Here is a 16,757-nt window from a genome sequence, read left to right as displayed (position 1 = left end):
ACTGTCTTCTGCATCAGAGACCTGCTTTTGCACTTCGAAGTGTTCTGGTGAGCCGTTTTGAGGGGTTCGGACCTGCTGCAGCACTCAGTTCTGCATTTCGAGGCATATACTTGTTGCTCTTGGATTCAGGTTCACATTTGGAGCACCACTAGGCATTTATACCTGCTCTTTCGCACACAAGGAGATTGCTATTGCATTTTGAAGCTCGAGATCAGTCCATTCCTTTGCCGGTTCTTCGTCTCAGCTTGCTGCCTGTCTTCACCAAGGTCTTTGCCATCATGACTTCGTTGTCTTCTAGTTCCTTGCTCATGGAGAAGTTCAAGGGGGAAGGTTTTCCCACATGGGAAACCAAGATGCAGTTGCTCCTTATGCATAAAGGAGTTTGGGATGTGTTGAGGATGACAAAGTTGAGTTACTTGATCAGCAACAATGCAAGCTTTGGAAGCAGCAAAATGCAAAATCCATTGCCCTCATTGGTCTTTGCTTGGCCAAATCTCTCATACATCATGTGGACTTCAAGTCAACAGCTAAGGAGATTTGGGATCGCCTTGAGATGTTCTTTGGTAATAAAATCACCAACTCCAAAGTCTTTTTGAAGCTCAAGTTCTATGATTTGAAAATGGAAGAGAGTGATGAGTTGAGTGATTATCTAGCAAGGTTGCAATATCTTGTTCACAACTTTCAAGTTTGAAAAGCGCGTCTAATGATGAAGATAAGATGGCTGTCCTTATGAAGAGTATGCACGGGATATCCTGCTTTGAGCAAACTCTTGAAGTACTACGCCTTGCCACAACCAAGTTTGACAATATGGTGGCACTACTCATTGAGAAAGGACCATCGTACTAAGGAAGCCACTCTTGCCTCGCCTGGTGATCAAGCATTTGCTTCCACAAGCAAATGGAAGCCAACAAGAATATTATTTGCAAGTTCTAGGCTCATAGCTTCAAGAAGAAACAGGAACAAGAGAAGCACCATGCCAATCTTCTTGCTGAAGAACAAGCCGAACCTGAAGAGCCCCCTGAGGAGATACATGCAGCTACAACTGAGGTTCACCACCTCTCTCTTGAGTGTCAATTGGGTATGCGCAGGTGCGGGGGTCATCCAACAAAAGGCCAGCAAAATAGTGGGAGGGAGGGGCTCATTACCTTCATATATCCAAGGATATTTCAATGTCCCTATTTCATATGGGATTTCTATCCTTCAACTTCCACTTGTTAGTTGTGCATTCCATGGGCCTATAGCCCCCTTTTATTTCAATATCCACACATATTTCTTTAGGCACCACAAGGGGAGTTTGGACCACACTAAGGCTGCTCCTAAGGCCTATAACTCCAATAGAAAATACATGATGATTATAAGAGTTGAAAAGTAAACTTAATGCTGAAATTGGGAAGATTCATTTAAATTTAAAGCTAAGACAGGAGGCCAAGGAGCTCCGAGAACGTACCGCTCGAGAAGAGAAGGAAGAACAAGACCGGCAGCTTCACATTTCTCCATTCCGACCAGCAACGGCAAAAATGGAAAGACTTCCACCTCCGGCCAAGCCCTCCTTTCCGAGGAAGCTCAACTCCACACGATACGATGGTAAACAAGAACCTTTAGTGTTGTCATAGGCGAGGCGGTGACTTTGTGGCTCAAGTGGCAAAAGGACCACTATGATGCAAATGAGGATAGACCTTTCTATAGCTGGACGGAATTCGTGAAAGATCTTCAATCACAATTCTTGCCATCGCAGTACTTGGACAGGCTCTAGAGTCAGTTCTACGAGCTATGCCAGGGAGACACCAAGACAGTGAATCATTTTACCAATAAATTCACTCATGTGTTTATACAACTGCAGCAGCTGGAGGACAGTCAAAAGCTGAGCAAATTTCTCCATGGGCTATGTATAGACATCCAGTGGTATGTCAGAAGTTTCAGGCCACAGGATTATGAGTGTGCACATGAGCTTGCTCAAAATTTTGAGCTCATGCACAAGGGTCAAGGATCCAAGCAGGCAGTAAGAAGTCCCAGGATTCCACACCAATTGATGGTGGGAATGGGCAGTAGAAGAAGAGCTAGATGGCTAAGGACAGCAATAGCCAACTTGAGCACTCTATGCCAAAGAGAACTGATGCTTCCATTGTCATGTGCCGGGTCATATCAAGGATGATTGCCCGCATACCAGAAGCTTCTAACATCAAGACCCACGTCAAGTGATTCAGGAGCTATGTCAAGTGATTCCGCAACAGCTTCAAAAACCTCAGTAGTCATTGAGGAGCTTGATGACCATCAAACTACATGGACAACCTCATTAGTCATACAAGAGCTTGAAGCTAAGTAGAAGGAGGAACCAAATTAGTTTCCCAATATGCTTCAGTTTATGGACAGGTCCGTAATCAGAAGGTCCTTATCCTAGCAGACTTAGGCAGTTCCAAGAACATCATCTCCACTAACGTAGCTTAGATTGCTCAGTTGTCTCTTACGCCTACAGAACCAATGACCTTGAATGGTGCATTTCCAGGGCAGTAGATAGAGAGCAATATGCAGGTAGCTTCACGTACTCAGGTAGCGGATGTCATCTTGGGAGCACAATGGTGACAACAATTCGAAGTCCGACCAGAATATCACCACCAAGGCTTGGATATCAAAATCCCAGGCCATGGGTCCAAGTTCAACTATTAGATTAAGGGTGTTCCGCCTCGACCTTTGATATCAGTCATTCAAGGGGTTCGAGACCAGCGCCAGCAAGACACAGTATTACAGCATGCAACAAGGTTACACCAAGCTAGGATGCCTCTCTCAAACCCAGCCTTCCTCCATCCCTATCAACTATATGCACCAAGGAAAACCACAAGAAGCCTCATCCTAGAATGTTTACCCACAACACAACATCCAGGAATTCAGTACCTGCAGATCAGAATTCATGAGCTTAGCAACCATTTCTGAATTCATGAACCAGGTATCCAAATCAGGATTTATCAGCCAGGTATACCACAGCCAATCACCTCCATCAGCATGACGGGAGGCCACTTTAATATGTTGGTTAGAGTTTCAGCAAAAGGGGATGTCACGGGCATCCTCAGCCCGTGGCATGCTGGACTGCCACGTGGGCTGCCCAATCAGCGCGCAACAGCGGTATGGCATTTGTTCTTTATAATACTCTCCCACAACACTATCGAAACGAGAGGCATTAGTTTTGCAAACGACACAATCACGTGCCAAGGCAACAAAGGTGCACCTAGTAGATCATTAGAGAACAAATGCCAAAGGCATAATAGCTTAGTAAAGCGGCCCCGCATTCATACAACTCCTGCTGCAAACTTCCTTGAAAGCAACAATGAAAGGATTCATGAAATTCGGTTAGACAACACATGCCTCTGAAATGTCCATTGAATGGCTACAGAACATTCTATGGAATGCCTATGGAAAGTTCCATAGAGTATTCTGCTGAACAACTTACTATGTAACGTCTATAGGAGAGCTAGTTTAGAGGAAAAATTAGAGCCAAGATGCACTCTTTTTGGGCACACTGTGTGAGAGTTTGGAGATGAAGGGAGCTCAAAGATGTGGAGCTAAGCTGAAATGAGGTTGCAAGTACAAGATCAGCATGAACAAAGCCCTAATGTACAAGATCTCTCTTGCATGTAACTCTTCTTTGACATCATGATAATGGATCTCAATGTGTTTCATGTGTGCATCAAACACAAGATTCCGTGCCACCGCAATAGCACTCTTACTATCACTGAGTATGCAAGTAGATGGCTGCAAACCACCACAAAGCTTTGCCATCAATCTCTTGCTCCACACACATTCAATTGTAGTTGTGAAACCTCCCCTGTACTCAGCTTCACAAGATGAAGTTGCCGTAGTGAATTGTTTCTTGCTCAACCATGAAGTGCATGAACTGCCAATAAAGAAACAATTTCCACAAGTGGAATGTCTCGTGTCATACTCACCTGAATCACTGAGAGCATGCAAGTCAAAGTCACCCCCTCACATAGAGCAAACCAAGAGACTGAGTTACCCTGCAAATATCTGAAAACACCCTTTAGAGCACACCACTATTGTGTTATACCTGCTCAACTGGGACACATTGAACTAAATATCTAGACGGGTGTTGCAGAGATAAAAATGAAAATTGAGCCTTTGCAACAGTCCCTTAATGTATGTCGACTATTTGAGCACAATCCCTTCATCTGTTTGCATAAACTGAATGCCCAAATAACAATGCAACAAACCCAGATCAACAAGATCCTTCTTGAATTATGAAATTTATCTTCATTTGTGCCTATGAGCATCATATCATCCCACATATAGGATAATAATCAGCAAATCTTTTTGTCTTTCTTGACATAAAGGGTAGTCTCACTTGGACTCTTCTATAGACCTTGAGTGGCACCTTGCCTCATAGGCCAGTGCATTGCAAGCACGAAACACCTTGCATGGTCTGTAGGTTGTTGCACCTTATATATCCAGCTGTTAGATTTGACAGAGATGTCCTTCTATGCTCAATGTGGAGATACAAATGCCTTAGAGCAGCCACCTGCTGTTGCAGCTATGAGGCCTAGATCAGTTATGTCAAACACTCAGAAGGCCCGTAAAAACAGATGCCAAACTACTAAGGAGAAAGCATTTATGCCAATGCTTGTAATGCAGTCCAGCCATGTTATGCCACTCCCTGGCATGCAGCCAAAGCATGCTTCAGAGCCATGGATGATGCCTTTGGATGCAGGACAAAAATCTGGTTGTTGTCAAGTGATTCCAGCTGCAAATACTAAGGGATGCTGTGGGGATAGGTGTTCTAATGAAGATAGCAGCTTACATTGCTATAAACAGCAGGAGAAGGGCTGCTATATCAGTTTGCAGGAACAATACATTGCTGCAGAAGATGCCCTAGCAGTTCAGCATACTAATGGAAGATGGAAGAAGTACCTATATGCAGGGTGATGAAGCAAGCCTACACAAGAGTGACAATGCGAAAGGCCTGATGGAAGAAAAGACAGATGATGAGCTAATATATGATGGAAATCGAGATGGAGATGTTCACCACAAACGTAAGGCCTTGGATGCACTTACACTTGATACTCTTAAGCATGCAAACTTTGAGGAAAAATTTTTTGACGCAGAGGTGAATACAGCACCGTATGGCCTCCAAAAAGGAAGATGGTTGTTATGACACTTTTACAATAGAGCTTGTAAATGGTACCCAAAATGATGCAGACAATGGGCAGCAAAGGAAGATCACTGTTATAACACTTTAGAAAATGGGCACGATAGCATGCAGCCCTTGCACAACCACATTGGTCTAAGTAGTATATACCTAGATGAATCCAGGAACATTCCCAAACTCATCCTCTAAAAACACAACATAGTGCAGTTTCAATTTCATGATAGTCACTCACAAGGTTGAAAACCATAAACTCCATCATGCATAGCAGGGACTAGCTACTATGACATCCCCACTGACATCATCAACGCCCAACAGTGGGTGTAGACCATAGTATGAAAATATGCTCTCACACATACAAATCCACACACCCACACATACTTGAGCATCCATTTATACAAAGTCTTCGTACTGAGTTTCTGTCGGCACTCCGGAGGTGAAGGGCAGACTCAGCCATGATGAAGGCTAGCACTAAAGGAGAAGGCTAATCAAAAGGTAGTCCAAAATCTCTTCATTCAAGCTACAACTGCTTGTGAAGTCTAAACATTTTCATTTTAGTCTCTCCCCAACGAGCATCTAAATCTAAATCTAGCTGATAGGGCAACGCACCATTTAAGATAGAAAGAATTATCACAATAAACCATAAACTCCATCATGCATAGCAGGGACTAGCTACTATGACATCCCCACTGACATCATCAGCGCCCAACAGTGGGTGTAGACCATAGTATAAAAATATGCTCTCACACATACAAATCCACACACCCACACATACTTGAGCATCCATTTATACAAAGTCTTTGTACTAAGTTTCTGTCAGCACTCCGGGGGTGAAGGGAAGACTCAGCCATGATGAAGGCTAGCACTAAAGGAGAAGGCTAATCAAAAGGTAGTCCAAAATCTCTTCGTTCAAGCTACAACTACTTGTGAAGTCTAAACATTTTCTTTTAAGTCTCTCCCCAACGAGCATCTAAATCTAAATCTAGCTGATAGGGCAATGCACCATTTAAGATAGAAAGAATTATCACAATACCAGCACGCCGCAACTTGGACGAAAACTTCACAAGGTGAAATTTGCATGTATGCTAATACGGCGGAAGCATATACCTAGATGAATCCAGGAACATTCCCAAACTCATCCGCTAAAAATACAACATAGTGCAGTTTCAATCTCATGATAGTCACTCACAAGGTTGAAAACCATAAACTCCATCATGCATAGCAGGGACTAGCTACTATGACATCCCCAGTGACATCATCAGCGCCCAACAGTGGCCCAGGGGAAGAGACACTTCCCAGAAGTCCCTAGGTGCACACACTAGGCCTACTTGCTAGGGCAAGGCAAGGTTTAGAGGGGTCTTAAAGTTAGGCCCAAGGAAACCAATGTTTCATTGGTTAGAAGGGGTTAGGATTTTAATGTGAGGGGCAAACCAATGTTCCATTGGTTTGCAAGGGTTAGAGCTTTAATGAGGGGGCCACGTGGCATTCCCTCATGCATACCTACGCTCTTTCTCTCCTTCCAAGGCCAACGTACGTTTTCTATGGGACAATGGAATTGCCCGTGGGGCAGAGCACAAGGGAGAGCCCTTGTTGTATGTACCAAGTTACTTGTTGTTGCACGATTTTCGAGGCTGCTCCTTTGCTCACATTTTTGGAGATCGCCTTTTTCCCCACGTTACTTGCTGTTGCACGATTTTCGAGGCTGCTCCTTTGCTCACATTTTTGGCACAAATCCCAAGGCGCTTTGATCATTGGCTATACGGAGTCCTACGCACGCTGCAGGTTGTACGGCTATTGCACGCTCCTCGAGGTCGCCGTACGGCTGTACGGACCTGCTGTTGGTGATTTGAAGCAGCCGTACTGCTGTACAAGCTGCTGGTGGGCCCTTTGTGCATTTGTACGGTTGTCTTTTGCTGCATGCACGCTTCCCAAGATTAGCTGTACGGGTTTTTATGACTGCTTTGCACGTAGATCGAGGCTGGCTGCAAGTGTACAGGCTGCTGCGTGACTCCCAAGCTCCTAATTGCTGGCTGTACGGAAGAGGTACACATCCCAAGGCTGATTGTACGGAGCATTCATCGCTGCTGTACGGAACGGGCCTGCTGTACGGATCAGTTAGCACACATCCCAAGGTGTGGTTATTGCTGTACGGACTGTTTTCACACAGCCCAAGGCTGTTTTGGCTGTTTGTACGGTCCATTTAGACTGCCCAACGCTCTTTGCTAGCTGCTCACCTTCTCTCTTCTGCCCGTGATCCTCCTACTCTTTCTCTCCCTCTGATTCCAGCCCGTTATCTCTCTCTTCCTTCCCTTCTCCTAGCTGCCAGTTCCTCCCGCTAGCCTCTACACTGGATGTGTTGCTTCTAGAGGTGTTTCGGAGCTGGATTGAAGTCAGTTGAAGCTGGTTTGAGTTCTCTTGTCGCTATCCTTTTCATGTGATTGCATTTGGAGATTTTTGGAAGTGTCTGGATGCCTGGTCATTAACAGTTGGTTACAATCTTTGCGGAATGCTTGGATACTTTTACAGTTGGTCATGGACAAATGGTGAATGCCTTAGCTTTGCCTTGGCACTTGGATGCTAGTGTGTGCACTAGGATGGAATGCAGGTCATAGCCAAAAGATTTGGCTTGGACGGTGGAATTGCCCGTGGGGCAGAGCACAAGGGAGAGCCCTTGTTGTATGTACCAATTTCAATCCTAATGAAATAAATAAATACCGGAAGGGGCGCCAAGTGTTTGGGACCAGTGTGGTGTCTTGTACTTGGTTTCATTGAGCAGGGGCACTCTAGCCTCCATCCAATGGTGTTGTTTAAGTTAAGTGGTTGGAAATGATGCACTAAGGCTGTGAATAATGAATATGCAATGCAAGTTATGGTCTACTGCCCTTTAGGAAACTGAAGGCCGGTTACATCTACACCACCTCAAATGCAGCCCCTGGACAGATTTATGTGGAAGGATGCCATATGCCCAATACACACATGAGTTTGCGGGCCGAGCAGGACATTGATGTTGCCTGGTCAAATCAGCACCATGCCTATGTGGGCCTACCATCTGAGACCAGAGATAACTTGTCTTTTTTACATTATGGCAGAGGCCTGGCTGGACAAGAGTGTAGTAGACACTTAACAAATATTTTGACGGACCACAGATTGGAAAAAGAAACCAAGAATCCTAATAAGCAGGAAGAATGGCTCTCAGCTTTGGAAGAATATATCCAATGAATGATGAGGGCAAGATTATTTATGATGGCATGCACCATGCCCACACCTGGCTGAAGATGAGGATTTCATCTTGGAAGCCCTACACATGGGCAGCTTTCAAAAACCTCATGACTATCATGGTTAGAAGGAAATTACAGCGGTACAGCCTAGGGTTAAAGGCCTTACTTGTGAGGACTGAAGATCCTTGGAATGTTGATGAGGACTGAAGATCCTTGGAATGTTGAGGAAGCAGAAGAATTTCTGGAACTGTTTAAGCCTGAATATAGCATCTATAATAAAGCTGATTTTCAGTTTGCTGCATTTGGGCAAGACAACATAGCCAGAGATGCAGTGGATATACACTTACATGACCTACAAGGTGCTACAACATCTAGGGCAAAGAACTATCCTGCTTTTCCTTTTGACCAAGGTGGCTTGCATTTCTACAGCAGAGAGTTTTGGAGTTTAACCACCATCACTTGCAATTTTGAGGACAAAATTATATTGAGCGGGGATGGTTGCAGGTCAAAAGTTGGCCATGTTAGACGGGGTTAGGATTATTAGTACCTGGGGGTGTGTCAAAGGGGATAAGCAGTACTACATAAGTACCCTCCTCTCACGTGCAATGTACTTTTTGATGTGACATCTAATCCTATCTACTCTCCCTCCTTCCTCCTCCTTGCAGCCTACAATCTCTCTTCTCCAATCTACACTCTCTCTCTTCCCCAATCTCTCTCTCTCTCTCTCTCTCTCTCTCTCTCTCTCTCTCTCTCATTTAGTACTTGGTGTGGATGCTCGTTTAGTAGCTCCACTACCACAGCTCATTGTATTCAGGTTTTTTCGCAGTCTCGTAGACCCATCGGTCTTCCGAAGACTTTAATAAACTTTCTTTCTTTCTTTCTTTCTTTCTTTCTCTCTCTCTCTCCCCTCAATCCGAAGACTTTAATAAACTTTCTTTCTTTCTTTCTTTCTTTCTTTCTCTCTCTCTCTCCCCTCAATCCCCCTTTCTCCAATGATGGGTCTTCCGAAGACTTTGATAAACTTTCTTTCTTTCTTTCTTTCTTTCTTTCTCTCTCTCTCTCTCCCCTCAATCCCCCTTTCTCCAATCTGTCCCCTACCCCCTATTCTACACTAGGGGCAAAGGTTTCACCTTGCCTTATATAAACTTATCAATGGTAACGTCATATCTTCTTTTAATCTTATAAAACAACTTTGTCCCAATAGCTTTCTTCCCCATGGGAAAATCCACCAATTGCCATGCTTTGTTCTTCACCATACAAACCTATATGGCCTTTATCCAATGCTCATTGTCTTGAGTATCCTCAAAACTTCTAGGTTCTTCTGTATCATACAGTGAACTCATCCAAGCTGAATCACAAAATTTGTTCCACCTATCCCTTTTGAACCAGCCCTTGTCCTGTTGGAAAAGGGGGCTGAAAATATGCTGTCCTGCAGAGTCTAGAACAGCCATCAGACTGTTCTAGCTTCCTGTGTGAAGCAGCCCTCATTTCTTTAACAATTGTTGATGAGCCCCACATGAGGAGAGCATGGGGGACGTAGGACCAGGATATGTTGGTCAGCATGTGGGAATTATGGAAGCATGCCACATGGGCAGCATATGGGTTACCATTTGGGCAGCAAACTAACAGAGAAAACAACCTGGCTGCTTGGAGAGATCTGCAGAAGCGTCGGAGCAGCAGCTGCACTAGGATCCCTGCAAAAAACTGCCGCGATGCCACATGGCATAGTCTGGAGGATGTTCAGCAATAATGCAACCTGCCACAAGGCCTGGAACAGACCCAGGATACACCTGTCTGCCTGTGTGGATGTATGGAGCAGGTGAGCTTGATGGGATTGCATGGGAAGGACCAGGAACAAGCCATGGATGCAGGCACCTATGTACAGGTGTGTATGGAGGCTTGGTGCAAAGCTGAACCAGTAGCATCAGGGCTGGAACAGGTCCAGCAAGCTGGCAAGGAGGTAGGAGCAGAAGTGCGACTGATTTGTAAACGATTGGACCAACAGAAAGGTCTGGAATAAGTAAGGGCAGAAAGTGTAATAGCCTGGGCCAGTGGCTGTGTGCCACGTGGGCAGGAGGGCAGCAAAGGCTGGTCAAACACAGCCATATAGGTCAGGCTTGAGTCGGCCCCACAGACTGAGTCGTCGGCCTGTATGGGTCGGCTATTTTAGGGGGGGTCCTGGGGGCCTATAAAAGTAGAGCCCTTGGGGTTCATTACTCATCCATTTGAAGAGCAGCTTGCAGGAGCACTCCAGCCAGGTTTGAGTCTTCATCTAGGAGGTTTTGGAGCAGCAAAGAAAAGGGCTGAGAGCTGCAGATAAAGAGCTCCAAGGAGTCTTCATCTAGGCTGTCTACCAGGGCAGCAGCAAGGACGGATCAAAGGGGGACCTTGTACCTCACCATTCGCTCGTTTCAGCAGCAAGGAGGTAGAAATTCCAGGTCAAGCACTACCTTACTTGTGGCTGTCCCGGAGGACCAGCTTGAAGGGTGATTGTGGGGCAAGACGACGAGGCCCACATAAGCTCATAGGGAGCATGCAGGCCAAGTGTTTTGGATATGCCACAAAGGTAGGAGAACAGTGTTTTGTGTCTTCAAGGGTCCACATCTAGCCAGCACTCTGCTGGTAGAGGGTGGCAACTCATCTATTCTGTATCATGCCCATCTTGGACACAGATATATATTTGCTGGTTCTACATCTCTCTTGTGCATTGTCCATTTACTTGCTGCACATCTATGCTAAGAATACATTAAGGAAAGAAGTTTTGGATTCAGAGTACACCACTATGTGAGTTCCTGGGCTACATAACCTTTACCCTGGGTCTGAGGACTCTTCCGCTGCATTGTTATACTTTGACATGGTATCAAAGCCCTGACAGAAGTTCACAAGTGGTGGAGCTTGAAGGCAAGGACCTTGGGAAGGATGGCCTTGATTTAAACCTCGAGGAATTATCATCTTTTTCTGAAGGACCAGTGCCCTTGCAAGAAGTAGGGTGACTCAAATTCAGGCAGGTGTATGACTTTCTAACTCTATCTCTTTCAGTTCATTGTCATGGCCGTGAGATATCCTGTTCCTAATTTTGGCAAGATGGGCAAGTTGGATGGCCATTGTGAAAGATGAAAGTTCAGAGCCACTTGGTATTGAGGTTGACTTGGGAGATTGTGACACGAGTGAAACTAATGCCACAGCCCACAGTGACTACACCGGCCAATTGCAATGGCAGCAGTGGTTACGACACGTGCAGATCCAGTAGCAGTGAGGGATTGGCTGACACATGATGCGGAGGCCTTGGCCATTATCATTGGCACTCACGGCAGATGCAGCACTTCCTCACATTCAAATGGCAGACGCTTCACTTTCGGCTCGGACCATATTGAAGAATATATACGAGATAAATAATGACGGAAGGATTCTCAACCTCGAGATAGAGCTGTATGGCATGAGCATGGAAGAAGAAGATATGGTACAGAACCACAATCACGAAGATGAACAAACTCTCAACAATAGGTTCAAGCGACAGATTCGACAAAGATGGTTAGGCTTCTTCTGCTTGGCATGCTTCCCAAGAGCTACAAAAACTTATTCACAACAATGATAGCAAGGCAGAGGGCGGCACCGGTATCATTTGAGGAACTAGTGCCATTGCTTCTGTAGAAGGAAGCTCGTGAACTGAAGTACGAAGGATCCAGTCATGACAAGGCCTTTTATGCCAAGGGCAAAGGCAAAGGCGAGGGCAAGCCTAACGGCAAGCCCAAGAAGAAGGATGTCAAATCTGATAAGGACCGGATACTTCCGATGACGAGAATAATAAGAAAAGAAAACATCAGAAGAAGTGCTTCTACAATGATATGCCAGAGAGCCAAAAATTACGTCAGCACATGTGGTAACAGGAGAGCTTTTCTAGTGACATTTTCATGTGTTACTGACGTAAGGGTTGAAAACCCTGAGGCAATATTCAGGATGTCTAACATTGAGATGTGGTCAGAAGAAGAGTCAGAAACCTTTGTGAAGGTGAAGAACAGCATTGAGTGCTTGGATTGCTCCAAGTGCTTGGCTAATAGCACTGACATGAAGCAGCATTCTTCAGGGGGGATCTATGGATTCAAAGTCAAATAATAGCTATGAGATTAAAGGGGGCTTTATAGGGTTACATGGTTTGCTTTCAGAGCAAGCACGTGGATTATCCGGTACGTACATTCCTTGTATAGTAATTTGAGCCTCAATAACTTGTTTTTGGCAAATATTGTGCTTTGCATTTCTCAGGTGATGAGAGATTGGAAGGTGTATGCCTTCCTAGAAGTCACAGGGGGAAGTCTTGTTGCTTCTCTGAAGCTCGGAAGCAGGGTACCAAAAGGTGAAGATGGTGGACTTGTTGAAGCCTCGAGGTACTTGTTTGAGAGCTCATTGGGAGCTCATGGTCCAGGTATTCTGAAGTCTAGTTGGATAGGACCTCTATACTAGGAAGGTTCTTTTATGGAGAGCTGAACCTAGAGGAGTAGGAGCCACTGGTTGAAAGACCACAAGACGACGACTCCTCCGAGTTGTTCCATATGGCTTCATCATGGGAACTGATACAGTATCTACATCGACAGGTTGAGATTTGCCCACAATGTTTCAGTGAAAGGGGGTGTTGGATATTAGATGTTCACCTCGCCATTTGTAAGCCCCCATATGAGGAGAGCGTGGGAGAGGTGGACCAAGATGTGTTTGTCAGCATGTGGGCATCATGGAAGCATGCCACATGGGCTGAACTACTACGAAATTAAACCTGCCGCATCGGCAGCACATGAGGTGCCATGTGAGCAGCAAACTAACACAGAAAACAACCAAAAGAGGTACCTGGGAGATCTGCAAAAGAGTCAGAGAGGCAGCTGCACTTGGGTCCCTGCCAAAATATGCTGAAATGCCACATGGCATAGTCTGGAGGATGTTCAGGAATAATGCGACCTGATACAAGGCCTGGAACAGATCTGAGATCCACCTGTCTGCTTGTGGAGCAGGTGGAGCTTTAAGGGATTGTGTGGGAAGGACCAAGAGCAACCCATGGATGCAGGCGCCTATGTACAAACGTGTACAGAGGCTTGGTTCAGGGCTGAACCAGTATCAGTATCATCGGGGCTGAAACAAGTCCAGCAAGGTGGCAGGGAGGCAGAAGCAGAACTGCGACAGATTTGTGGGCAGATTGGACCGAGAGAAAGGTCTGGAATACGCACCAGTGTTATGGTCAGTGGTCCACAACATGGTGAAGTGGCAGGTAAGAGCATACCCCCAATTGAGCTCACTGGAGGAGTCTATATCAGTGCCCTCTCACTCAGTTGAGGAATTCAAAGAGATTCTTGACTTCCTTCTACAATCGATGACTTATTTTGGTATATACCTAGATGAATCCAGGAACATTCCCAAACTCATCCTCTAAAAACACAACATAGTGCAGTTTCAATCTCATGATAGTCACTCACAAGGTTGAAAACCATAAACTCCATCATGCATAGCAGGGACTAGCTACTATGACATCCCCACTGACATCATCAACGCCCAACAGTGGGTGTAGACCATAATATAAAAATATGCTCTCACACATTCAAATCCACACACCCACGCATACTTGAACATCCATTTATACAAAGTCTTCGTACTGAGTTTCTGTTGGCACTCCGGAGGTGAAGGGCAGACTCAGCCATGACGAAGGCTAGCACTAAAGGAGAAGGCTAATCAAAAGGTAGTCCAAAATCTCTTCATTCAAGCTACAACTGCTTGTGAAGTCTAACGTTTTCATTTTAGTCTCTCCCCAACGAGCATCTAAATCTAAATCTAGCTGATAGGGCAACGCACCATTTAAGATAAAAAGAATTATCACAATACCAGCACTCTTATTTTGGTATACACACTCTTCTCCTTCCTCAACTAGTTGTTGCCATTGTGCCCTCCTAGCTTGTGTTGAGGGATTGCCCCCCCTTTTCTCTTTCTAGAGTAATACATTTCTGGTCCACTGAAGGTGTATGCTGTTGTTCTAAGTCTGAGAGAACTTGTTTGAGTGAATTGTGCAGTTGGGGTGCGCATCATTCCGCAACCAAATACTGCAGAGAGGTGTGTCACAGGCTCATGAACACATGCTCCAAATTTCCAATGAAATGGACATGGTTTTTCCACTTTTATCATGAATTTTAAGGCTCTAATACCACTGAAACAGAACTAGCCCTAACTCTACCTACCTCTACTTAATTCTGGATGATTGTACAGTTCTAGTCTAGATCATCTTAATTCTTAGAGCAGAAATGAATAATTCAAACAGGGAGTTTAATGCCTAGGCTAGATCACTTTCATTCATTAGCTTAGAATCACAATTCTGAAATGAGAAGCGAGGTACCTTTTAGATTTGGGGGAGAAGTAGGTCAGGGGTTGGACTTACAACATCAACTTGTGAGGGGCTTACAAGGACAGTCAAGGCTAAAACCTCATTGAATTTCAGCTTGAGAGAAAAGCTCTGCTGTACAAATCCAATTTGGCATAACCATGTTTACATCAAAGAGTTGAGTACAAATGAGAAGAATTAAGGCAGGCTGTTCTACAACTGTGTATACGGGAATAATACCCCAAAACTGCCACGTGGCATCTCCTAACAGCTTAAAGTAAGTAGTACTAACTACAAAAGCAATTAAAAAGCCAACTGAACTAGCCCCTTTTGTTACAAAATGTCACTTTTAAAAAGGATCGATAAAATTTTAAACGATAATATGACACGTGCAGGGTCTTGAGGACTCGGTTGGCTCCTGTCATACCTTGCAGAACATTGTAAATTTGCAAAACGTGCACTCGACTCCAGGTGATGTATCTGACAGGTCCCTACAGCAAGCATGGCAAGCCGCTGACCTGTACTCTGAACGTATAACAAAAGCTAACGCCTGCTCTGATATGACAAGCTCCCCAGCCTTTATACCCCTACAGAAAGTCGTTTCCATAGGGCAATCAGACAAAAACATAGATCAGAACGCAATTTGATTCTTCGTGCATATTTTGAGTCCCTAACAGCACTCTTTCCTACCCAGATAAGTCTACCTCGTGGCGATTGCACAGCGCCCACGTTTAGGCCGAGTGACTATTTTCCAGGGGAAATAAGTCTCTAAGCATTTCTGAGACGGCAGCGTACTAGTGTTGGAAAGCATCTGCAGAGTGCATTTGTTTTTTTGCTTCTTCCTCCGTTTTTTGTTGGGATCAAGACCCTCATCAGGGGGACGATTATCTTGGGACTGTTCTTCTTGGCCTAAAGAGAGCTGAGACATATCGAGGGAGGAGGCTTCCATGTTTGGGCTTCCGTGTTCCGAGACCAGAGGCTAGCCTAGTTAAATTTTGGTCTCCGCGTATTTCCCGATTTTTAAATTACCGAAAATTACGTATTTCCCGATTTTTAATTACCGAAAACTAGGTTGCCGCGGGCAGCCTTTCTATTTCATCGAGCACCGAACTACTAAATGAGAATTGAACTTGAATGCTAGGATTTTATGAAATTTTTAAGGTTGTGGTACGTAGCTTTTCCGTTGTGGAGGAAATTACTGAATCCTAACATTTTATCAAAATTTTAAAGGAAAAAGGCGAATGAGTAAAGATGTGGACACGAGACAACGCAGGGTCCGTTAAGACCCGATCTTCCCTGCAAATGTCAGGGGTGGTGATTTATTATTGACTCAACCATATTGTTTGTGCATCTTAGGAGTTTAAGCCCAACAATTACATGAATAAGGCAACGGTCACAAGAGCTCATAATTGATCCTCATTGCAATATTGTCACATGGAGTACAATCATATGAATAAAGGTGTCAATATCTTTCGATCTTGCTTCTAGCTTGGATTTCCTTACTCCCTCGCATCGAAAACATGCATCAAAAGAGAGGAATGTTATAAGAATTCAGATTGAAAACAAGCAATTTTGAATGGACGAGTAATTCAAAATATGTGTATGATAATATATAATATATAATTATTATAACCACACATAGTGCCGATGGGGAGGCGGCGCGCTTCCTTCTCCAAAGAGTCATAATCCGAGGGAATAGACCCTTCCCCGTGCACCGAGAATATAAATGCCAAGAATATTAGCGTTGATAATAAGCACATTAGGGTGCTAAAATTAAAATTTGGTAGAGGACTTACAAACCTTGCTTTTATCAATGCTTTAAATATAAATTAGTAGGTGGATCATTGGATTCAAAGCCAACACTTGGAAGAAACTATTCAGGAAATGTAGTATGACGTATTGAGGAAGCCATCCAGCATTGTTAAGAACATTGTTCATTCCGATGATGATTGCCAAATTGGCTTGAAGCAGCTCTATGCAAGGGATTCAAACTAATGCTAGTTTAGACAATCGCCCACCTTATCCTAAACTTAAACTTCCA

At 44.5% G+C, this 16,757-nt stretch overlaps 1 protein-coding gene across 7 annotated transcripts in view; it reads right to left on the bottom strand.

The window, feature by feature from the left end:
* Positions 1-15,690, bottom strand: part of LOC147885201 (uncharacterized) — a 143,863-nt gene extending 128,173 nt beyond the window's left edge. For all 7 annotated transcript variants that reach the window (XR_015543592.1, XM_087398025.1, XM_087398026.1 and 4 more), the window contains exons 1-2: positions 15,421-15,690; positions 15,144-15,303 (exon numbers count right to left, since the gene is read on the bottom strand). Coding sequence is in view for 6 of the 7 variants with exons in the window: in XM_087398025.1 (XP_087254151.1) it covers positions 15,144-15,303; positions 15,421-15,665 (405 nt within the window). In the remaining variant the exon portion in view is untranslated. The remainder of the gene's footprint in view (positions 1-15,143; positions 15,304-15,420) is intronic.
* Between the last annotated feature and the right edge of the window lie 1,067 nt (positions 15,691-16,757).

Source organism: Dipteris shenzhenensis, chromosome 26, assembly GCF_047967505.1.
Source record: "Dipteris shenzhenensis isolate YYH24624 ecotype China chromosome 26, Dip_SZ_1.0, whole genome shotgun sequence".
Lineage (NCBI taxonomy): Eukaryota > Viridiplantae > Streptophyta > Polypodiopsida > Gleicheniales > Dipteridaceae > Dipteris > Dipteris shenzhenensis.
Note: the sequence above shows the minus strand (reverse complement) of the source record. Positions and strands in the feature narration are given on the sequence as shown.